The sequence below is a fragment of the Schistocerca nitens genome, chromosome 11 (assembly GCF_023898315.1).
Source record: "Schistocerca nitens isolate TAMUIC-IGC-003100 chromosome 11, iqSchNite1.1, whole genome shotgun sequence".
Taxonomy (NCBI): domain Eukaryota; kingdom Metazoa; phylum Arthropoda; class Insecta; order Orthoptera; family Acrididae; genus Schistocerca; species Schistocerca nitens.
This window is the reverse complement of record NC_064624.1, coordinates 158,916,102-158,941,467: the sequence shown is the minus strand read 5'-3', so window position 1 is coordinate 158,941,467 and position 25,366 is coordinate 158,916,102. Positions and strand designations below refer to the sequence as shown.

General features: G+C 41.4%; 2 protein-coding genes across 5 annotated transcripts in view; both read left to right on the top strand.

The window, feature by feature from the left end:
- LOC126213211 (ankyrin-1-like) overlaps positions 1-25,366 on the top strand; it is a 415,927-nt gene that overhangs the window by 69,724 nt on the left and 320,837 nt on the right. The gene's annotated exons all lie outside the window — the stretch shown is intronic.
- Positions 338-24,323, top strand: LOC126213209 (protein roadkill-like). Of its 4 annotated transcripts, XM_049940847.1 has the most exons (5): positions 3,830-3,969; positions 5,058-5,631; positions 8,885-9,025; positions 23,735-23,930; positions 24,028-24,304. In XM_049940847.1, exons 2-5 carry the CDS (start codon positions 5,069-5,071, stop codon positions 24,169-24,171), a joined length of 1,044 nt encoding a protein of 347 aa, XP_049796804.1. In that variant the 5' UTR covers positions 3,830-3,969; positions 5,058-5,068; the 3' UTR covers positions 24,172-24,304. The 4 variants fall into 4 exon arrangements, with proteins under 4 accessions (XP_049796803.1, XP_049796804.1, XP_049796802.1 ...); XM_049940846.1 differs by lacking the exon at positions 3,830-3,969 and adding an exon at positions 338-475 and having other exon boundaries at positions 23,735-24,318; XM_049940845.1 differs by having other exon boundaries at positions 23,735-24,318.

Below are 25,366 nucleotides of genomic sequence, written 5' to 3'. Positions count from 1 at the left end.
TGGTAGATATGTCAACAAGCTATCTCTACTAACCTAAGAAAATGGTGAGAAAGAAGAGGCACTACCTCCACTAACCTAAGTCACCCGATTGCCACCTCGCCCTAGGAAATGGTGGGGAGAGGACTCAACCTTCATTAGATATAAGGTTTTTTATTTTGCACGCACTATTTATTTAAACAATTTGATGCAATACAGCCATCCAGTGTGTTCAGCACGAGGTCTGGACTCCAACTGACCTAGTAAACAGTACCACCACCAGAAGGCACTCTCACCCATGATGTAATCCAAGACAGCTGATGATGCAAGTACTGTTATCCAAGATGGCGGGAAACAGTGTGGGCGCAATGAGGTCTGGAGTCCAACTTACCTAGTACACAGTACTGCCACCAGTGGGCACTGTCATCATTTCCATGATGTAATCCAAGATGGCGGTCTGGTGGTGAAGAGGAAGGGCCTCATAATGGGAAAATCAAGGGTATGTTGTTTATTTATAAAAAATCAGTTTGTGGGGATTGGATTTCTCTTGCTCATCATTCTCTGCTGTTTGGAAACATGTAGGTCTTGTAAGAAGTAATTACATAGAGCAAGCATGATGCATAACCTAATGTTCAGCACTATGCTCCGGGTGTCAAGCTAATGTTTGCCCATTTGTTGGCACTTAACCTATTGTTCTGTTAAGTTGTTTTACATGTCACCCATATTTCCTTAAACTATTGTACCGTCTTTGATACCAAATGAAGTAATTAGTTATGTCCTCCCACCATTTTCTGGTAAACTTTTCGAATTTGACATGCTTTTGAACTCCATTTCTGTCGCATTCTTCTTTGTCACCCATTCCCTTAAACTGTTGTACTGAGTTTTACATAAAAATGATGTAAATTAACCTAGCGTTCTGCACTTAATCTGCTGTTCTGCTCCATGTCACCCTCCCCTTAACTGTTTTACTGCTAACACCACGATGATATCAAAAATTTATGCAAATTAATTAAATCGATATTCTTCACATGTATGGGGTAGTATTTTTTTAATTCACAGCATCCTGTTGGTCTGTGAAATCGATGGAATATAGTTTGAACAAAAGATTGCTAGTAAAAAACACATCACGCCACTCGACACCTCCGACTCTGCACACGTCCCAAGAATATAGGATAGGAAGATGTAGGAGCCCATTCTTCGCACGTGGTGCTGTTAAAGTGTGGATTAATAGAAGAATTCTCATGAAAGTGGTTACATGTATCCTCTGCCAGGCACATTAGTGTGATTTTCAGAGTAGCCATGTAGATGTGGATTTGACCACTAACATCGATAAGGAACGTAGTGAACCCACACCAGGTAGAAAGGTGAATGGGTACCTGCCCAGAAATTGGTCTGTTGCCCTGTAAGCTGTTGGAAAATAACATTTGCCGACCATTCTACCATTGAAAAAATTAATCCAGTACGGTACTGGGGTCAGTAGGTGAGAAAATAACTCATCTGCTCTGATCCACCTGTTACAATGTCTTATTTTTCCACCTACTTGTCACCGTGCGATTGATAAGTGGCAACCCCTTACCCCTCGATGCTAGCCACCACACACCGCCCTCACTCGGGGTGATGCAGTGTCTCATGATGCCACTGGTGCAGTCTCTATCTTTTACAGCCATGTACGGGAATATGCCAAGCCTCTTAATTCGGTTCACCTTTTACATGCTCTTAAATTAACCCTTTCCGACTTGATTTTTTGCTGGAGCGAGGAAAATTTTTCTTTATGCTCTAATGATCTTAGCTGATTTTTTAATGATTTTAGAAGCAAAATTTATACAAATATATGTATTCGTTTCGAATATATACTTTTTACAGTGAGCTTCATTTTATGGATTAAAATATTTTATGTTGAAATATACACTGTTGTGACAAATGCACTGATAATTCAGTAATTACCATTCGAAAATAATAATGATACTGAGTTATACAGTGCAGTATCACTAACCAACAACTTCCTTGAACTCCTGCAGTTACAAGCTGCTGCACAAAGACTGTGTGTACATTCGCTTGTTGATATTTGTACAGTGATGTCCAACATGTGGCAGCACATGTGCATGATGAAAAGACTGAACACTCACAGATATGCACATCAGGTTTCCATTGAGGAAAAATACTTCTGTTGCAGCTAATACACTCTTAATATTAACGTACTCGGTTTTAGCCAGTGGGTCTGGAAGGCTTAAGCTGAAGCTGTGATGGCAGGTTGTGTGTCAAGCTTGGATATCTCAGTCAATGGAGCACTTGCCCACAAAAGGCAATGATCCCAGGTCTGAATGCCAGTAAAACATGCAGTTTTAATCTGCCAGGAAGTTTCAGCCCAAACAATGCTCCAGACATGGAGACAGCATATCAATAGAGTTATAGAAATAGTATATGATTTACATCAAAGTTATAGATCAGTAAAATGGCTACTGTTCTCGAATGAGAGTTACGCTTGTTTCTGTGAACTGTGTATGTGACAGAACCACCTGGAAATCTGTGATGTACTGGGTTAGACGTTATGGTCCCACACTGTTAGAGCCTTTGTCACCATCAGTACAATCGTCCATGCACAGTGAGGCCCAGTCAGAAAGCTGTTCCCTGCATTATAGGAATATTGTTTCCAGTCTTGCCTCACAAAACAGTGGGACTTGTGAGATTAATGAGCAGAAGGCCAGTGTCTCTCGTAAGTGTGATCAATTTGTATGTGAGTGTGAATGAACTAAGGTAAGGTAGGATAAGTGCACTTTCAGGGCAAGCACACAGTTAGTTGATAGGTTGCATGAAGTATTTTTTGCAGAACTGCCACCGTGTGGTCATACAGTGAACTATGTGTGTTTCGTTCCAACGTAGAATGCACTGGTATCAGTCGTAGCATTTCTAGAAGCTTCCTAGTCATGCATCCCATTACAGTAAGGTTACTGAGGTCAACAGCGTTTCTATATTATCGTCAAGGACTTGTTTGCAATATTTTCTGTTTTGTGAGGGTAAGTAAATAATGTTGATATTGTGGCTTAACGAATGCATTAGCCTTTCAAACATTTTATGTGTGTTTGCATTGCTGTTAATTTTTTCCATGAAAATTCGACAGTGGGGGAAAGGATTGTTCACTTGCCGCAGCACTCAATTTTCATGGGGAGAGGACAGGCCCTTCCGTTAGACAGGCTTTCGAAATGGAGGAGTTTACCCACGCAAGAGGTAAAAACTTCACATGAATGCGTAAGAGGCTTATATCCAGACAAAAGTAAAGAGAAGCAATTGAAAAGTTGAAACAAGAACGTAAAGTTAAGAAATCACTAAAAAAATGCGGCTAATGGGATGACCCGTAGGAAGGTTGCTGGTTCTCGCAAAAGAATCTCTAAAAAGTGACAGCTTATGAAGTACAATGAAAAACCAGCCAAAGCTGCAAATTTCACTTTTTTTACTCAGTGACTAGTTTCGGCCTGGGACCAATTTTCGTCATGAGATAGTCAAAAATGGTATTTCCAAAAATGCAAAAAGTGTGCCAAAAATGCGCAAAGAAACACTACAGCGCAGTTATCTCTATGGAGTGTAACTGTTCGTTTGTGCATTCTTGACACGGTTTTTGCATTTTCGGGATTACTGTTCTTGAATATTTTAAAATGATTTGAAAATGGGTCCCGACCCGAAACTAGTCATTGAGTGAATAAAGAAAGAGAAATCTGCAACTTTGGCTGGTTTTCGGATGTAGTGGTTAACAGAAGTTGCTGACCTATAATTATTGCAACATGCTGGAGCTTCATAAATTATGGAAAGTACTTCAGAATGAGACGGTGATGAGTACAGCCTCAGAGAGTCCGACAAGGACTACTACAGTGATGTTTTGGAGGAGAGCGTGGCACAAGAGGAGGAATAGGAAACTGTGGAGAAAGAAGCAGAACACGGGAATGATTGGGCTTTGAAAGCTGTAGAGCGATTAACTACAACTGACTGCACAGTAGTAAGGTACGCTGGCAAAACCTAACTAAGACATTATGTGGGGGAGGTGCTTAAATTGAATGCAGTTGACCCCATTTTTTGTTGTCGAGGAAATCTTCATTTATCAGTGGCCAAACCACAATATAGGTCCCTCCTAGAGAAGACATTTGCTCAATAGAAAAGAGTGATGTTATAAATACTCTTCCACACCCCAGAATAAGAAGAAGGGGGACGTGACCTTTAACACTGAACTCTTCAATTACAGCGTGCAGCAATGTGTATTTCAGTACATTTGATTATCATTTATTGTTTAGTTAAACTACTGCTACTTTGATCATCATTATAGTGCTTAAGATGACGAGATTTGTTTTCACTTGTAGTTTCCCCGTTTATTATAAACTGAATTATCGGTAGAGATATACATCCTTAACCTCTGTCAACTCTTTATCCTGATGAGAAAACTCTGTTTTCTATGATACATCATTAGCCTAAAATGTATTCTACGACACAATAAATCTAGGATTTGATGTTAAATATTTTCTTGAGGTCACAAGCATTGTGACACATCATGGAACAACAGTTGATAACTCAAAAAGCTTTACTCCAGTTTTGGAGCTTCAGCCATAAACATAAACGTCAGAATACATGTTATTGTGCACTTGCTCCAGCATTACAGCCAACTGAAAAAACTCGCACAGGCCATGCTGTGCACTTTTTTTCAAATATTTGGGGAGATTAGCAGATGAAGGCATCTACTGTAGCACTTCAATAGCTCTTTTTGACCTTGTTGGTATTGTGCTAGACCTACATCTTGAAAGACTTCGAGATCCAGTGACACAGCACTGTAGCTAGAAACTGAAAAAACAGTCTTCACCCATTCTGAAGGCATGTGCAGAATGAGGGTATTTTGAAACAACAAGGGAAATAGTGATACTGTGTTGTTGAAGATCTGTAAAGAGTAATGGTGTGTTGTTGAAGATCTGTAGCTATTATCTGTGGGATCAGCTACACACAATAAGGTATTTACCAACTGTTGTTTCATCTGCCTGTACAATGTACAAGTATTGAGAGTGCTGTGTAAAGGAAAAGGGCTGCTCAGTGATGCTATGTTTCAGAACCATCTGCAATGGCACCCATTAGCAATGTTGAGACTGCAGCCGTGGACCTGGGTGCCCTTCTGGATGCAGAGGATGGCGCCATTGTGACGATGATCGCGGGGGAGACACGGTTGATGGCGCACAAGGCAGTCCTGTCTGCCAGGAGCCCCGTGTTGGCTGCCATGTTCCAGCACGACATGCTGGAGGCCAGCAGTGGCCAAGTCACTATTCCAGACGTGGAAGGCGAAGTACTGAGGCAGGTGCTGACCTACATGTATACGCTTCAGGCCCCCAAGCTGCCCAGCATGGCCCCCCAACTGCTGGCAGTCGCAGACAAATACTGCTTGTCAGCCCTGAAATCTTTGTGTGAGCAGCAGGTGATTGCACAGCTGGCCGTCGACAACGCAGCGGCCGCAGCTGTCCTCGCTGTGAGGTACTCATGTCAGAACCTCACTGCGGCCGCCATCGCTTTCGTGAAGGCCCACACGCACAAGGTATTGGCCACACAGTGTTGGGCAGATGCAATGCGGAACCAGCTTGAAGATGTGATTGAAGTAACTAGGCTACTCGCTGAGCCATCAGCGGAAACCAGGTAACCACAAGACAAGCAATTCTTTTTTGATTCCCATTTTGTTTGGTGTGTGTGTGTGTGGGTGTGTGTGTGTGTTTGTGTTAAACTGTTTGTCACTGATTTTCATTAGATTTGTCTGTGCTGTAATATGCACCATTGATGGTCATTCCGAAGTAACTAACGATACTTTAATTTCCTTTTCATAACGGGTCCATTGGTTCTCTAAACTGAACCACGTCTATTTGGAGTTAAGTAAGCTAGAAGATCGTGGAAATGTCTAGTTTTTTGTAGCTTCGTAACCTGTTTTCATCTTAAACAAATCCATTCTTATTTTGTCATCACTTCAGTTATGTTCCTTGTGTACAACACATTGTTATTTAAATTTTGGCATCAAGCTTCTGAACAAAGATTTGTTTACAGTGTACCCAGAGGATAGCATTCACGCTGCGGCTACAAAGGTGCGCTTCTCAACACAAAAACAGACACAATAACAGAAGCAGTTTGTAGCTAGAGAACCGAGTTCACAGTTTTGCACGATTTAAAGGTCACAGTAAACCTCTTTACAAAAAGCAGCCTCCTGTAGTTTTGTGCCTTTACTGCTGTTGATAATGATACACCTACAAATGGCAGCATTAGAAACAAGTTGAAGCTGAGAAAGTATGTCACTCTTTACTAACACCAGGGGCGTTGTAGTATGCTCGAACATGAGACAGGGAAGGGAATAACATATTTACAGTGGCCCATTTCTCATGTTGCCAACTGTAAATGCTGACCTAGTACAACTTTTACATGTAATAAAGCGGATCACTAGGCCCACATCTTTCCCACATTCATGTCCGACAGTACACATTCAGTGGCCATAACCACATCTTTATCTTAGAAGAAAGATTAAGGAAAGGCAAACCTACGTTTCTAGCATTTGTAGACTTGGAGAAAGCTTTTGACAATGTTGACTGGAATACTCTCTTTTAAATTCTAAAGGTGGCAGGGGTAAAATACAGGGAGCGAAAGGCTATTTACAATTTGTACAGAAACCAGATGGCAGTTATAAGAGTCGAGGGACATGAAAGGGCAGCAGTGGTTGGGAAGGGAGTAAGACAGGGTTGTAGCCTCTCCCCGATGTTATTCAATCAGTATATTGAGCAAGCAGTAAAGGAAACAAAAGAAAAATTCGGAGTAGGTATTAAAATCCATGGAGAAGAAATAAAAACGTTGAGGTTCGCCGATGACATTGTAATTCTGTCAGAGACAGCAAAGGACTTGGAAGAGCAGTTGAACGGAATGGATGGTGTCTTGAAGGGAGGATATAAGATGAACATCAACAAAAGCAAAACGAGGATAATGGAATGTTGTCGAATTAAGTCGGGTGATGTTGAGGGTATTAGATTAGGAAATGAGACACTTAAAGTAGTAAAGGAGGTTTGCTATTTGGGGAGCAAAATAACTGATGATGGTCGAAGTAGAGAGGATATAAAGTGTAGACTGGCAATGGCAAGGAAAGCGTTTCTGAAGAAGAGAAATTTGTTAACATCGAGTATAGATTTAAGTGTCAGGAAGTCATTTCTGAAAGTATTTGTATGGAGTGTAGCCATGTATGGAAGTGAAACATCGACGGTAAATAGTTTGGACAAGAAGAGAATAGAAGCTTTCGAAATGTGGTGCTACAGAAGAATGCTGAAGATTAGATGGGTAGATCACATAACAAATGAGGAGGTACTGAAGAGGATTGGGGAGAAGTAGGGTTTGTGGCACAACTTGACCAGAAGAAGGGATCGGTTGGTAGGACATGTTCTGAGGCATCAAGGGATCACCAATTTAGTATTGGAGGGCTGCGTGGAGGGTAAAAATCGTAGGGGGAGACCAAGAGATGAATACACTAAGCAGATTCAGAAGGATGTAGGTTGCAGTAGGTACTGGGAGATGAAGAAGCTTACACAGGATAGAGTAGCATGGAGAGCTGCATCAAACCAGTCTCAGGACTGAAGACCACAACAACAACAACAACAACAACCACATCTTAGAGCTGACAGACAGATCTCTTCATATGTCAGAAGCCTAGTAACTGGCAGTCCCAACTTTCACAAGCAGCCACATTAATATTGATGATTGTGCTGGATAAAAATACCTAATTAGAAGTGCAGTGTATTGGTCTGTAATAAAGAGCTGACATTTCTTTCATCCTGCCACATCGTGTGCCCGCAACAGTACAGAATAGTACAACTTTGGGTGTTGTGAAATTGGCTTTACTTCCTCAGTATATGACAACCATGTGCCAACAATTTCCTTAGCAAATTATTTTATTACCTCCAAACAGTACAGGGGGTAAATGATATAATTTTTAAGGCACATCATACGAAGTACACCAGGCTCTAACAAGAAGTGTATGGGCCACAGTGAAGTTGTGTATGCAGGACATCCCATAAACAAGGTGCTGTAAGCACAGGGGCAGTAGGATCTAGCTGATAACTTGTAACCCACCTGATGCACACCCTAAAAGAAAACAAACGAATCAATATAACCAAATGGCTGCTGCAGGCATTCACAGAAGATGCTGGATCTTCCTTTCACACTGACTCCTCTCTATTAAGCCGTAGCCCTGAATGTGAGTTCTATTTGAGCACACTCCATTCTACAGTACAGACATGGATGGTGTGTACTGGTTAACACAATTTTCAGCATGGTAGATTAGATTAGATTAGCTTAGAAACAGGTATCTAATGTCTGCTCTCCTGTCTTGTTTGAAGTTCTCTATGGTGTTACTAATATTTTTAATGGCAGCTAAATTTACCACTGATTTAGCTCCTCTGAATTGCCTTTGTTGCTATGTTCAAAACCTGATGTCTGTCCTGTTTATTTCTCTGTCCTCTTATAGCCCAGTCTGTGACACGCAAGCTACAAATGATTTGAACAACATTTGATGATCAGTCTTACATTAAGTACATTTAAAGATGTGAGACAACTTCATTAATGCTCTTATAATTTCTGTGTGATTATTGCTTTAGTGATGTATTAGAACTGTTCTGTACAGTAATTCTCCTGTCAGTCCAGCAATAGTTGGCCCTTATATTTGCATAATTTTGAACAGTTTGTTGTTTGGTATGCTAAGGTACACCTGTGGAGACTGTAAGTAATTTATGTTAACTGATGGACCATTTTTGGTGGCAGCATGTGTTCTATTACATTTGTACCCAATCGCAATGCAGTACTGCCTGAAGTAAGCAACCTCCTGATCCCCATGTGAAAGCACTTACCCACCCACTGCCTCTATGCACAGCATGCTGGCCGCTACAGGGAGCACCCCCACCTCCAACTCTCAGTTTCACAGCGACCACAGCCAGACTCGTGTCACCACTGCACTACCCACAGCTCCCAGCCATACTCCTCCGCCGGACGATGCCATCGTCTCTCGCATGAGGTGAGTTGCACTTGTGCTATTACCACGCTCACAGTGCTACTTATTTTGGTGTTAAATATGTTACTGTAAAATTGAAGTTCCTGTTTTTTTCCTCTTTATGAGGAAAAATCTTTTTTTTATGTTTTTGAGTTATGATATGGTGACATTTAAAATTTTGAACAGGTGTGCGTGAAGGAGATGTACATCCTTTTCTGCATTAACAGTGAGAACTATGTTCAGTTCAAAGTCACATAAATGCAATTATATGGGAAGTGTGCCATAGAAACTGTATTATTTCCCAGAGATTCTTCAATGTAGTTTCTGCTCTCTGTCATGGTTCTGTATCATAAAATTTAGTCCTCAAGGAAACTGTTGTGGAAGCAGGGTTTTGGTGCACTGCCATTCCAGGAAACCGATATTTTATGAGAATTAATAATTGTTCTCAGAAACACATGTTGAAGGAACATTAAGCAGAAAAATGAGGCAAAAAGTGAATGTTAACATCTGAGTGAGCTTATGGCTTGCTATGGGTGCGTTCCAACGTGATTTTATTTCTAGTCAAATGATTTTTTGAATCCCTAAATATTGAAATTTTCTGCCAAAATAGAAGTTGAACCTGGCTATCATGCTTAACACAAGCAGTCACCGTAACTATTACACTGTCTGAGTGTGTCTCCAATCCAGACTCCAACATTCATTGTCACTGATATTTCCACTTATGATGTTCACACACTAGTATCGAAGCTTCTCGCATGGCGTATGTGGAATAACAACAAGTGGGGAACAGAGTTGATGGAGGACCATGACATACCTTAGTCCAAAGGATATATAAGAGTACCTATGATGTTAGCATTTGGAAATCGTGAATGGAAAGCATCAGCCACAAATCACAATGGAAGTTGATCATTAGTTGAAAATTATGATTGAAGTAACCAGATAAAACATGAAACCAACTGAAGTAACAGAAATGTGGCTTTATTCATAAACCTTTGAACAATAATAGAAATAATCATCTTGTGACTTCTAATGTGACAAGACAAAAGAATCATACAGAAGCCGCAACATAAGCCATAAACCGAAAAACTGATGTGACTGCAAATAAAAGAACATAATGAGGGTGAATTAGTGCTGCTCCATGCATATACAGGCATGAATCACAAGTAGATGCCATGGTGGAGACGTTGCCATGTGCATGTTTCCTCCAGGCAGCCTCTAGTGACTGGCCAGCACTGATGCAGTTAGTGGTCGATTTGTGTACACACTGCAACACTGTTCACTCAACACACTCACACACACTAGTAGAAGGATACAGCAATGTTAATATTCCCAATCTTCCCTCTCATTTAAACTATCTTCCTCTTCTTCAGTGTAACCTTTATTATCTATACAGGGTGTTACAAAAAGGTACGGCCAAACTTTCAGGAAACGTTCCTCACACACAAAGAAAGAAAATATGTTATGTGAACATGTGTCCGGAAACGCTTACTTTCCATGTTAGAGCTCATTTTATTACTTCTCTTCAAATCACATTAATCATGGAATGGAAACACACAGCAACAGAACGTACCAGCGTGACTTCAAACACTTTGTTACAGGAAATGTTCAAAATGTCCTCCGTTAGCGAGGATACGTGCATCCACCCTCCGTCGCATGGAATCCCTGATGCGCTGATGCAGCCCTGGAGAATGGCGTATTGTATCACAGCCGTCCACAATACGAGCACGAAGAGTCTCTACATTTGGTACCGGGGTTGCGTAGACAAGAGCTTTCAAATGCCCCCATAAATGAAAGTCAAGAGGATTGAGGTCAGGAGAGCGTGGAGGCTATGGAATTGGTCCGCCTCTACCAATCCGTCGGTCACCGAATCTGTTGTTGAGAAGCGTACGAACACTTGGACTGAAATGTGCAGGAGCTCCATCGTGCATGAACCACATGTTGTGTCGTACTTGTAAAGGCACATTTTCTAGCAGCACAGGTCGGGTATCCCGCATGAAATCGTGATAACGTGCTCCATTGAGCGTAGGTGGAAGAACATGGGGCCCAATCAAGACATCAACAACAATGCCTGCCCAAACGTTCACAGAAAATCTGTGTTGATGACGTGATTGCACAATTGCGTGCGGATTCTCGTCAGCCCACACATGCAGATTGTGAAAATTTAAAATTTGATCACGTTGGAATGAAGCCTCATCCATAAAGAGAACATTTGCACTGAAATGAGGATTGACACATTGTTGGATGAACCATTCGCAGAAGTGTACCCGTGGAGGCCAATCAGCTCCTGATAGTGCCTGCACACGCTGTACATGGTACGGAAACAACTGGTTCTCCCGTAGCACTCTCCATACAGTGACGTGGTCAACGTTACCTTGTACAGCAGCAACTTCTCTGACGCTGACATTAGGTACATTGCAGGTGTACTCATCATTCTAGGTCTTCCTCAGTTGCGAGTCATAGGCTGGAATGTTCCGTGCTCCCTAAGACGCCGATCAATTGCTTCGAACGTCTTCCTGTCGGGACACCTTTGTTCTGGAAATCTGCCTCGATACAAACGTACCGCGCCACGGCTATTGCCCCGTGCTAATCCATACATCAAATGGGCATCTGCCAACTCCGCATTTGTAAACATTGCAAAGACTGCAAAACCACGTTCGTGATGAACTAACCTGTTGATGCTACATACTGATGTGCCTGATGCTAGTACTGTAGAGCAGTGTGTCTCATGTCAACACAAGTACCGAAGTCAACATTACCTTCCTTCAATTGGGCCAACTGGCTGTGAATCGAGGCAGTACAGTACATAATGTCTGAGGAATGTTTCCTGAAAGTTTGGCTGTACCTTTTTTTAACACCCTGTATACTTTATACCTTTACTGTTAACATCTAATGCCATCCCCCCGCCAGGTACATGATTGTAGCATCAACATTAGTTGTAAACTCTTCATCTATATCTGCTACAACACTAGTCATTAACTTATGTAAGCCAAATCCATCAAAATCATTGTTATCGTTGTCCTCTCCCATCAAACTTTTATTACTGAATACACTGTAAAGATTCACTAGAGATCTTGCATTTGATTCTATGTCCACACTATGAGTAAACTTTTTGTGATGTTCTTCATCCATATATCTATATTCATACCAAGTGGGCATTGATTTAAATCAATAGGAAAAGTTGAAAATCTGTGCTGGACTGAGATTCAAACCCAGTTCTAATGCTTACTAGGCAGACCCTCTGACCACTAAGCCATCCAGACACAGTTACTATCGCAACTGCTTGGACTACCCAGCATGCCTCCCATCAGACAGAAATTCTCAAAGTATCCACACATTACTAATGTAGTGTCCCTCTTGATTGGTATTCCATGATGGATACATTGAGAATTTGTGTCTGAAGGGAGGTTTGCTAGGGTAGTCCGTGCAGTTGCAGAGATCACTCTGTCCAGATGCCTCAGTGGTCAGAGCATCTGCCTAGTAAGTACGAGATTTGGCTTCAAATCCCTTTGCGTCTTAATTCATAAAGGCTGTTGGATCAAATTGGTGTCTGTTGTTTAAGACATGTATGAACTCTCACATATATATACTGTGACTTACCAAGCGAGAAAGCGCTGGTAGATAGACACAATAAAAAACACACAAACACACACACAAATTTCAAGATTCACAACCCATGGTTGCTTCATCAGGAAAGAGGGAAGGAGAGGTAAAGACGAAAGGATGTGGGTTTTAAGGGAGAGGGTAAGGAGTCATTCCAATCCCGGGAGCGGAAAGACTTACCTTAGGGGGAAACAGGGACAGGTATACACTCGCGCACACACACACATATCCATCCGCACATATACAGACATATGTCTGCTTGTGTCTGAGCAGGTGAACGAACCGGAGGATATAAGCTGAACATGGACAAAAGCAAAACGAGGATAATGGAATGTGTTCAAATTAAATCAGTTAATGCTGATGGAATTAGATCAGGAAATGAGACATTTAAAGTAGTAGATGATTTTTGCTATTTGGGAAGCAAAATAACTGATGATAGCTGAAGTAGAGGATGCAATCTGTTAACTCCAAGTATAGATTTAAGTGTCAAGAGATCTTTTTTGAAAGTATTTGCATGGAGTTTACCCACGTATGGAAGTGAAACATGGACAGTGAACAGTTTAGACAAGAAGGGAATAGAAGCTTTCAAAATGTGGTGTTACAAAAGAATACTGAAGATTAGATGTGTACATCACATAGATAATGAGGAGACACTGAACAGAATTGGGAGGAAAGAAATTTGTGGCATAACCTGACTAAGAGAAGGAATCGGTTGGTACAATTCATTCTGAGAAATCAGACGATCACCAGTTTAGTACTAGCGGGAAGTGTCGTGGTAAAAATTGCAGAGGGAAACCAAGACATGAATATAGTATACAGATTCAGAAATATGAACTGAAGAACCAAAGAAATTGAGACAACTCCGTAATATCGTGTAGGGCCCCTGTGAGCAGGCAGAAGTGCTGCAGCATGACGTGGCATGGACTCGACTAATGTCTGAAGTAATGCTGGAGGGATTGACACCACGAATCCTGCAGGACTTTCCATAATTCCGAAAAAGTACAAGGGAGTGGAGATATCTTCTGAACAACATGTTGCAAGGCATCTGAGATATGCTGAATAATGTTCATGTTTGGGGAGTTTGGTGGACAAGAGAAGAAACTCAGAAGAGTGTTTCTGGAGCCACTTTGCAGCAACTCTGAACGTTTGGGATGTCGCATTGTCCTGCTGGAATTTGCCCAAGTCCATCAGAATGCACAACATGAATGGATGCAGATGATCAGACAGGATGCTTATGTACGTGTCACCTGTAAGAGTCATATCTAGACATATCATGGGTTCCATATAACTGCACACGCCCAACACCATTACAGAGCCTCTACCAGCTTGAACAGTCTGCTGCTGATGTGCAGGGTCTATGGATTCATGAGGTTGTCTCCGTACCCATACATGTCCATCTATTCAATACAATTTGAAATGAGACTTGTCTGACCAATTAACATGTTTCCAATCATCAACAATCCGATGGTGGTGTTGACAGGCCCAGGCAAGGTGTAAGGCTTTGTGTTGTGCAGACATCAAGGGTACACGAGTGGGCCTTCGGTTCCAACAGCCCATGTTTTGTTGAATGGTTTGCACACTGACACTTTCTGATGGCCCAGCATTGAAATCTGCAGCCAATATCAGAAGGGTTGCACTTCTGTCACGTGGTTTTGCTATATACAATTGTACGTTTGAGATAATTGGTCTCACAATCTACTGCAGAGCACACTTTTATTTAGTGGAAATTAGGAAATTTGTGGTAAGTTCTATGGGACCAAACTGCTGAGGTCATCGGTCCCTAAGCTTATATATTATTTAATGTAAGTTAAACTAACTTATGCTAAGTACAAGACACACATCCATGCCCAAGGGAAGATTCGAACCTCCAATGAGTGAACCGTAACAAGGCGCATCAGACAACATGGCTACCCCGCGTGGCTTATCTAGTGCTGTCCAGCTTTGTAACGAATGTACACCTGGAATGGGCACTGTCCCTTGGAGGTAAACAGGTGCTCATAAACGGTAATGTAAGGCTCACAGATACAAGACAAAATACCTGGACCAATGAACATTTGAAACACAGCCCATATACGTTCAGCTTTTGATCCAGAAACTGCTTTTCCTTCTTCTCTTGTAACTTTATCATCAGACCAGAGGTGCACCAAAATACCACAAAATCATGAAAAGCTCATTTTGGCTCAAAAAATGGGTAAGCAATATCCATCTGATTGAAATTTGCTCAGAAGTTTCACATGTGCCATGTGTAAACCAGCTATTATTAGTAGACCAAAGAATACCATGGTTCTACAGAGTCAATTTTAGTCAAGCATTCAAGATATGGGTATAGAATTTCACTCTGTTGTGCACAATCATTTGTATGCACTATAGCAGATTCTGCATGTGACAGGTGATGAAAATTCCGACACACTCTGCCCTTCTTTGTATTTGTGGTCTAAGGTAACATGGACTATGTGCAGTTTCGGTGTTACACTCTTGGAAGTCTGCTTGATCAACAGGTACTATGTCATAGGTCATCTGTCCACTACTAGATACAGGAGTAAGCACACTAGTTTCGTGAATACCATTATCATTATCTTCACACTTATTAACATCCACCTCATCTCCAACCTGTATATTTTCCTGTCGCATCTACAACAGCAACCTTTCATTTCTGTTTCCAAAAATTGTTTCGTTATCTTTATCATGCTTATGTATATCTGCTAAAACCTGTTTGAGTCTATAGTCCCTTTCAAAGGGTAGATCATGATCCATTATGAATCAAATATAACACCACACCTTACTTCAACAAAACACAGTTCTTAACTATGAATTTGTTCCAACCATGCATTAGTATGTATTTTCTATGAATTGGTTATAACAGTGGACATATAAATGTTGGTTGTGAAGATAAATTGTTACCAAGTTTTTATTTCCATAGTAAAGAAATATAATATTGGAAATCATATATTACATACCCAGAATATTTTCTGGCCCTATTGGAAAAATTTCAAATTGTACTAGAACAGTGATACACGCATAAATGATTTGCCCACCTATAATAAAAAGTCCATAAAAAGCATATCAGAAGGATGTGAACCATATGTCCAAACTGTTTCTTTGTAGGTAAAAGAGTCTTGAAGTCTAGAAGGACCCCAGTCAACAAACAAGGCTTAACTTGCAGTTTCTTGATGATAGCAATTTGAGGTGTGTATCTTTTGCTGCAGTTAACTGTAACTGAAAGGAAATCTCAGGTTTTCTGTACTGTCAGGCAATTCCTGTTGTGTTGCCCATATGAAAATAATGTTGCCAAAACTTTTGATTGCTTTAGAATTGTTATTTATGAGGGCTGATCAACAAAGACTGAGACTGTTGTTTTTTGACAGATGTTTATTACTCTATTTCAATGTTTACATGATCTTACTTGAAGTACTTCCCTCCTACTTGAATTCACTTTTGATAACATCTCTGCCAGTCCTGCAGGTATTCTTTGTCAGGTCCTTGAGTCATCTGACTTTTTATGAGCACTGCTTCAGAGTTTTCAAATCGAATGCCAGAAAGCTTTGCCTTTAGTGATGGGAAATGTGAGGCCACACACTGTTCTGATGAAGTCGCCACCGACACTGAGAAAGCTCTAGTCACTTCCTTGCTTCCTCAGTTTAGCCAATACTGACTTGCACTATGCTGCTGTAACCGTAGTATGAGGGGGAGTTTCATTCTGGTAAGTCATTCCACCACAGTCGAGACATGTGATCAACATCACTTTCCTGCAGATGGAACAACTCTGTCATTTTTGGTGTTGGAGTACCAGGCGATTTACTCAATTTGCTATCTCATTGTTCTTTAGCATAATTATCATGCAGCCATGATTCTTCACTGGTGATATCCAATTACAGAAATGCACCTCCTCTATCAGAAAAGAGACACAGCACCTTACAGCTTCTCTCCATTTGCACAGCCTTTCGTTTGAGAGCCAACAGATGTGACACACAATGGGCACAGTACGGGTCATATGGAGATGGAGATGGCAATGCATAATTGTAAAAACACTGCCATATGAAATTCTCAACACTTCACTGAGCTTGTGTAATGTTCTCTGCCAGTCCTCTCGGACAGTCACACCAGCTGTGTTGACATTGACTTATGTCACAGCAGAAGCCAAAACAACAGGCCTGCCTTCCTCAGCATGGACAATTCGGCCCTCTTTGAATTCCTTTAACTACCTAAACACGGTTGCATGAGGCAGTGCATCTTCAACCTACACTTGTTGCAGTTTTTTGTTTCAGTAACTGTATGGTTTAAGTGAACACAGAATTTTATTGTGCTGAACTGCTCCTCTCATATCACCTCCACTATCTGGTATGCAAAATGCAAATAACAGTTGCCTAGTGATATGAGAGTGCTGCCGCCTGTGGATATTATACATAAAAACTTGCCCTTTTCAAATGTTATGGTACAGATAGGGAACTTATAAGGGAAGCTAGGGCAAAAATCAACCTGTCTTTATTAACCAGCCCTCATATTCGCATAAAAAACCAGCACACATTTCATGTCTGAAAATGAATTTAACATTGACCTCTACAGACTTGAAAAATTCTAGTCTCCCTCAGCTGTTGGCACAATTCCTTGCTAGTTTACAGTGATACAGGCATGAGTGCAGGCACTGTTTAACAAAGTAACTGCATTCCTTAGAATTAAAAGTGTAGTAGTTCTCCAGTAAAGGTTACAGAATTAGATTTTTAAATCGTTAAAATCACTTCATAATAATAAACATGCTGAAATAATACTGTTATCATTGCCAAAACATTCAAAATACCTTTCCACAGTAATAAATTTACAAAACATTATAACTTTTTAAATATAAATTTGATTTTGGTGTTTACATAAGTCCTGCACTTTTACATAAAGCTGAATAGTATCTAAAATTAGATTTTGATGTCTAAATTTTCTGAGTTTCAGCTCTTGCTTACATTCCTTGTGCATGCTTTTGAGTGGATACTATATTTCATGACAATTAAACATAATTCATCATTATTGTGCTCAGAGTATCATTATTCCTTGAATTTAGATACAAAATTATATTTTAGTGTGTTCTTATTAAGCTGCTGCACTTCACATATGCGTTACAAAGTGATATCACACAGTCGTACTTGTTTTCGTTAAGTCAACTCTGTTACTTTCCAATAATTAACACAGGAGTTTGACGAAAAATACTGGCACATCATGCAAAATGTGTGCTTAAACATAAATGCAGGTGCTAGGGAGGTCTGCTGGTTTTGTCCTCATATTTGACCACAACTGGCACCTGTGCTATGTTTTCAATACATTGCAAGTGTCAGTCCTTGTCAGAACAGCTTGTTCTGTGTAGTTGTTAGTTCATTACATAAGAGCTAAGTGAACTGGAATGTTGGTTAACCATGGTTAGTTTTTAGTGTTTCAAGAGTCACCTAGCAAATATTGATACCACTTACAGCAGAAGCGGAAACAGATTATCTGCTAAGTCACAATGTGGCCACAAATGTGTGCAGAGTGTCCATCATGTGGACACTCACTGAAGAGAACTGTGAAGAAAAAATAAGAGGGTGCAAAGGTCATTGCAGAACTGAGCGCCGCACACACAAACCCTGCCAGCACCAAAGCAACACAAAGGGAGCTCCATAAGCAGAGAACCACATGTTATGCTGCAGTTCCAGAACCACGCATCAGTGATGGAAATGCCCTTAACAGGAAAACACAGTGCCAAAGCCATAAAACCTGAATGATGGAGTAGTGGAAGAATGATGGAGTAGTGGAAGAAAGTACGGGGTGGCACAAAAATAATGCATGGATTTGAAACTAGTGTAACTGGCTCTATTTTCATCACATACAAAATGTACTCACATCACTACAATTGGTAATGTAACCAATTTATAAATTGTCACGTTTTTTATGTTGTAAAAACGCCAGGCAGATAGCGGCCTTCTTTATAAATACACATTAAAAGTCTTTCTTCGAAGCTCACCATCAATTTCATCAACATGTAGTGAAACTGCAGGAGTTTCTTAACGTATTGCAACTTTCACGTCACTGAGTGTATGAGGTTTGTTACAGTACACTTTACTTTTTGGGTAACCCATAAGAATAAGTCACAAACTGACAAATCTGGCGAGCGTGGTGGCTCACTAAACATGAGACCTCATGTTGGGGAAACATTTCTTCAAAAACTACCAAAGGGATCATTAGCCGTGGGGGGTGCTGTTGGAACCACGTGTCTGCCATGTTCATCCCTATACTGTCCTGTTGTGGATGCATGAAATTGCGTATCATTGCAACTTAATGTACAGCATTCACTGTTACAGTAACACAACTTTCTTCACAAAAATAAAGCCCAACTATTCCCACTTTGGACACTTCACATGCTGCACACTGACTTCCGATGCACGTCTTGCGGGTTGTCTGCTGCCAAGTAGTGACAGTTTCGTTTGTTTACATAACTGTCTGTGAAATTGCACTTCATCGCTCATCATCAACACATCATCATGAGCAGCAAGTACATAAAGCGTTCTCTCACAAAACTGTCTCTGTTCATCATAATCAACATCATGAATCTTCTGCACCATCATAATTTTCTAAGGATGAAAACATAACTCATTCTTCAGGATGTGCTGTAGCAAGCGACGAGAAAAGTCCAGAGTTGAAGCGCGGCATCTGATAGAGTAGCAAGGACTCGGAAGAACAGAGTCTCTACTCTATCGACTTTCCCTGCACGTACACCATGTGAGAACGACCAGGTAATGTCTGCTTCATGAATGACTTGGTTGTGCAACCAGAGGCAACCCAGTGCAACATTCTGCTGTAATCAGGTTTTCAACCATTTATCAGAACATTGAAATGTGTATGGAAAAGTCGTTGAACTGTCATCATGGAGTCATTACTTTTTAAAAAATGTTCAGTAGCGAAAATGCTATGATGCATGGTCCACTGCACCATTACTACTGACACTGAAGGCTCTAACCTACAAAACAACTGGTCCACCACCTCTGTCATTCTGCTCACACACTACACAAGCCAAATCCACTTTTTGTGCCATTAGTTGGATGAGTCTTGTTTCACACTGTTTACAACTTCTAGCCAAGTTTCCGCCCAAGAGTGAAACATGCAGGTTCTGCGTTTATTTGTTTACGTCATACTCCATTATTTATTTTTAATGCTACGCGTATGTGCGCGCGTGTGTGTGCGGGCATGGCCGCACGCGCGCGCGTGTGTGAGTTGTATGATGATGATTCTGATGATGATGTTACGAGAAGAGAGAGGATAAAATACATTGCCAGAACAGAGTCTAGTACTCACAGATAGCACAAAGGGCACTGTCAAACTTGACATCCCCATCTGATGGGTGGTTCACTATCATAGTGTCACATGAGACACTGCAGATAGTTTTGGTATTTGACCCAAGCCACTGGCACAAATTCTGGTGATCAAGAACTTAACACCACTACCTCTTCTTCCCTTGCTGTCCAAACACTGGCAGTGAAAAGTTTTTACACAATCAGGATTTGAACGAGCTTACCCCCAGGTTGAGGAATCACCGCAAAAGAGTGCGTTAGAGACCTTGACCATGAGGGTGGGCACATGGAGGGGGTTTGGTGATGATTTGAGCAACTATATAGTGGTATTCCATTGTGGTGACTTCTTTCATTCATCCCCACTGACTGCAGCCAATGATGTGCTGCACCTGCCAGACATCAGCAGCTCCTGTCAGTTAATGTACCACAGCTTTTCTCCAGCATCTGTACTAGTAACTTTTGCTGCAGGTAGCTTTTTGACCTCGACCAGGAGCCATGCACTCTTAACTGTCTTTGTTCCCACTTCTACAAGGAAATGTCTCCCAGCAGCACTCACAACAACTCTGCCTGCACAATGACACGTGGTTTACCTTAGCCATCATGCCTCACTGGCGTTAGCTTTAATGGTAAAGCTTGATATCGAGAGTCAGTTATCATAGTTACTCGAAGCCCGGCAAGCGCAAGGAATTCTACAATCACGCTGTTGGAGTCATGATCTTTTGGAAGGTTCAGTACTAGAAAAATGTAACACCAGATACCTGGCACATCCCTCCAGTATTGGTGCTGGAGTACTAAGCTTGTGAAGTGATTATTAGTGCAGTGATGTGATAGTGAGTGCTGGAAGTACCAGTTGACCTATTTTACAATTCACGCACCTGGATGTTATGGCACCCTTTCACCAACAAGTGTGCCCAAAGACAAATTCCTTTCTGACTGTGCTGGTTCCCTTCACTGCCAGACAAATTCAATCTTTAGTTTTAATTTGGTTTTGTATAGTAACCAAAATATCTCTCCTTTGTTTGTGTGAGTCGTGTGTAAGGAATGAACACTAGCGAGTGCATCTCTCATCTGTCCCTGACATACCAGGTCCCATGCATGAGCTCAATATTTTTAGAAACTGTAAGATACTGAACATTGGCTCAGTGATATCTTATGTGGTCATTTAAATTAGTAATCGGTTCATGTATGTTATAATAGGACTGAGGATTATTTTCATAAAAATCAACCCCAAGTTTCATTTCACTGGCTGTGACCTTTCCCTCTTTCCTCACAAACTACTCCCAATCCAGGGCCTGTCACTCCCATTCTAATTACCAGTGCCAACAACTCGACTATTACTACTTATGAGGTACATACCTGGTCGCTCAACTTCTGCCTTCATCTTGAACTCCTGTGGAACTTCATAGTAGCAAAGATGTTGTGGACCCCATTCTGGGCATCGATTTTCTTGGCCATCACTGTCTACTGGCAGGTCCAACTGCTGCAGTGCCCATATGTTTCGCTGTGATTCACCTGGCATATTCAGACCCATATGCTGAGCTTCTTGCAAAATTGCACAGAATGAGTTTGAAGAGCAGCCCATCAACAGCATGCTTTGCCCTTCCAAAAGCCATTTGGCCTGAGCTCCTCACCTCACCCCCTAGAAAAGCGGTTCCTGGTGCCTGTGTGGCAGTTATCATAAGCTCAACATCTGCACCATTCCACTCCTATGCAGCACCTTGGAAGCAACTACTTTCAGTAAGATAAACTGCGTCAAAAACTGCATCCAAGGCCCGGTCACCTCAGAGGACATTGAACTAATAACCATAATTGTGCCTCTTGACCTGTTCAATAGCACAGTTGACATTCATCCTCTGCAGTACTGTACAAACTTGGCAGCGATTTTTAGACTAGATCCTTTTGTATACTTAGATGATATATTCATCTACCCCACGCCAGCCGGTGTGGCCGAGCGGTTCTAGGTGCTTCAGTCTGGAACCGCGCGACTGCTACGGTCGCAGATTCTAATCCTGCTTTGGGCATGTATGTGTGTGATGTCCTTAGGTTGGTTAGGTTTAAGTAGTTCTAAGTTCTAGGGGACTAATGACCTCTGATGTTAAATCCCATAGTGCTCAGAGCAAGAACACTGCCAACAAGCCCATGAAGTTATTCTCACCAACAGAAAGCAGTGGTAATAGCCAACACTAAAAAATGTGTTTTTGGGGCAAACGAGGTTGAATTTCTCGTACAAGTAGTCTCAACTGCTGTTTCCCACCTCTCCACAAGAAAGTACAGGCAGTAGCGAACTTCCCACAGCCTACCACTTACAAAGGACTCTGGTGTTTAATCAGAATGGTCAGCTTTTTCTGACACCATCTCGAGGATGCCACCAGTACTAAAGAGCCTCTTACTACTGCACTTCATACTGATAAGAAAAAAAGTCATAAAGCAGTCTCTTGGACACAGGGCATGATCAAGAGCTTTGAAAAGACAAAATAGGACCTAACCAATGCCGCAGTTTGTCCCACCCACCCTCCTCGCAGTTATTGTAGATAAAAGGCAAAGTGCTATTCGAGTCATCCTCCAGTAACACATGGGCAACATCTGGAAGCTCTTCCCAGCTTTCTGATGCACAACGCTGGTGGGCTGCACACAGATAAAAGTTTCTTGCTATCTATGAAACCATTTAGTATTTCCAACTCTCAGTTGAGGGATGCATCTTTACAGTCTGTAATGATCACTGCTAACTCACCATCAACTTTTGTAGGAAAGATTTAAATCAGATCTCCCCCAACACTTTAGACTACAAGTGTACATTGAGCAATTCCCTACAGTAATCTGGCTTGTCACCAGCGTCAATAATATTGTGGCGGATTGCCTTAGCCATTCCTGCACCACCACCCAGCCACTAAATTACAGTGCTCTAGCTATCACCCAAGCGGATTACACAGACTTCAATTGGTCCCCTCAGGACCCATCAACGTCCATTTACTTCCTGTGCTCAGCTCTGAGTGTAAAATCTGGTGGAATATGCTCAAAGATCTATCACAGTCCAAAAGGTCTAGCAGCCCCCTTCCTTCTTGTACCTTTCCAAAAATTAGCATGTGACCATTCTCATGATCTCAGACTCCCTGGGGGCCATGCATCTGTAGCTCTGATGAAACAGAGCTTTGTCCGGCCAGGCATTAGTGCAAATGCAGCAACTGGGCAAGAGACACCAGGGGTGTCAGGTATCCAGAGTGTTCAGGAAGCCAATGTTAGTTTACAGGAAGAGGGCAGGTGGGAAAGGTTGACTTAGGGTCATTCGTACACCTGAAATATTTTGACTAACGAATCTCATGTGAAGCAATTACTTTCTCTATTTGGTGACATTGTGTCATAAAATTTGCAAATAACTTGCTTGAACTTTTCGCTGTCAGCTAAGAAAAAGTTCTTTAAATACATATGATTACTTTCATGTTTTTCCTTTTAAATGTCAGTAGGGGCTCCTGCATATAGAGAGTTGGTTTTTCATGTGTTAATTGTATGTTTCAATGTATTAAAGTTCGTTATAAGCAGCTTTCTGAGGTGAAAGGAACTCACTGTTTGTAATGAATCCTGACAAAATATGAGAGTTAATTAGTTTTTAGGTGGAATTTAGGAAGTTTTAATGGCAAGTAAATGAACACTTTGACGAGGGGACACTGTTATCTGTTTGTATCTTCTACACTGACTTTTGGATTTTTATGTGTTATGGAAGGGAGGTATTTGATTTGTCATTGGGCAGATGGGTATTCAAAACTGCTCACATTTTCCTTGATTTGGCATGTGTGTTTATGGTAAAGTGTAATAATTTTGATGTTTTGTGCAGGAGTCTTCCTCCAGAAGAGAAAGGAAGGAAGCTGATCGAGTCAGCTCGGGTGGGTGCAGTGCAAGAGCTGCGGGCACTGGTGGCAGCAGGGGCGGACTTGAATGCTTGGGACGAGGAGAAGAGGACTGCCCTGCAGTGGGCAGGAATGGGTGGACACGTAGAGGCAGTGAGGTCTCTACTGGAGGGTGGTGCCGAGGTAGGGATCAGGAATATAAGGCAGAACACGCCTCTTCATGCAGTTGCAGATACTGGCCATGCAGCTGTGATTAGGCTACTGACATCATATTCTGCAGACGCTAACGCCAGAGGTAATTTGGGGAGGACACCGCTGCACTGGGCAGCATACTGTGGTCATATTGAGGCAGCAGTTGCATTGCTGGAGGCAGGAGCCAACAAATGGGCCAGGGATGACAGTGGAGCCATCCCTCGTCATCTAGCCCGTGAGAATGGCCACCAGCAAATTGTTGATTTGCTGACATGAAGCTTGAAGTCTCACAAACATCTGCAGTAAAACAAGTAAAACTTTGCTGTATATCTTATCATTATTTTTAATATACAGAATAAAAAACATTATCATCATTCATTTCTACCCGCCATTATGTAGTACGTATAAGTGCACTGGTAACACCTCTATGGGCTTGACAACACGAAACATCTCTATCTAATGTAAGTAACCTTCCTTTTGAGAAAGCAGTCTGAACTACACCTATTAACAAACCTTTACAGAACTCAAAATTTGAAAACACTCGCTTCATTACCAATAAATTCCAGTTTTCTGTCCTCCCAGTGTGCGATGTCAAACAACTCACTGTAATCCAGCCATATGGTATCTTTGACAACTGCCAATATTTTGATAGATACACACCCAATTGTTTTCAACATACAAATGGCAATATATCAGAGGTTCTCAAAGAAGTTAATCTAGCTGTATCCCCATAAGTTGTTTGACCAAACCTCTACATAATTTGGTTATGACAGGTAGAGATCGGAACATGTTAAACTAGTGTAAACTGCATCATACCCAGATTACTGCCACATAAGCTATATAGTTGGAATGCATCTACATGGACTAAATTTACTTATCTCTACAATGCAGATGGTGCAATAATTTCCGTATCTAATTATAATACGACATTAGTTGCAATATTAAACTCACACCATATTCTTATTGTATGGAATCATATAACCAGTGTACATTTCATAAAGGAGAAGTGGGCAATAACGTAAAATTGAAAGATCCTCACATGGGTGCAAAGCTACTACTATGAAAACATAGTAATATCTGTCAGGTAATTATATCAATCTCACGTTACAGAATGTAACAGCAAATGTTCCCACTTTCCACATTTTCCTTACTTAGATCTTCAGTGAATTTCCCTCAGCCTGGTGTCCTGTCAGTACTGTACCTGAGGATCCACCATGCAACCCGAATAACAACTCTAGCAGGGCAGGCGGTGTTGCTAACGGCACACTCACTGCCCCAGCTGGCAGTTTGCCCAATTAGGGCTCAGATGAAATGTACATCTGATGGGAGGATTACAAAACTACACATGTCACAAGAGACATGAATGGTCCTCGACTCTGAAGGAATAAAAACCAATAATGTTTGTAATGGTTCAAATGGCTCTGAGC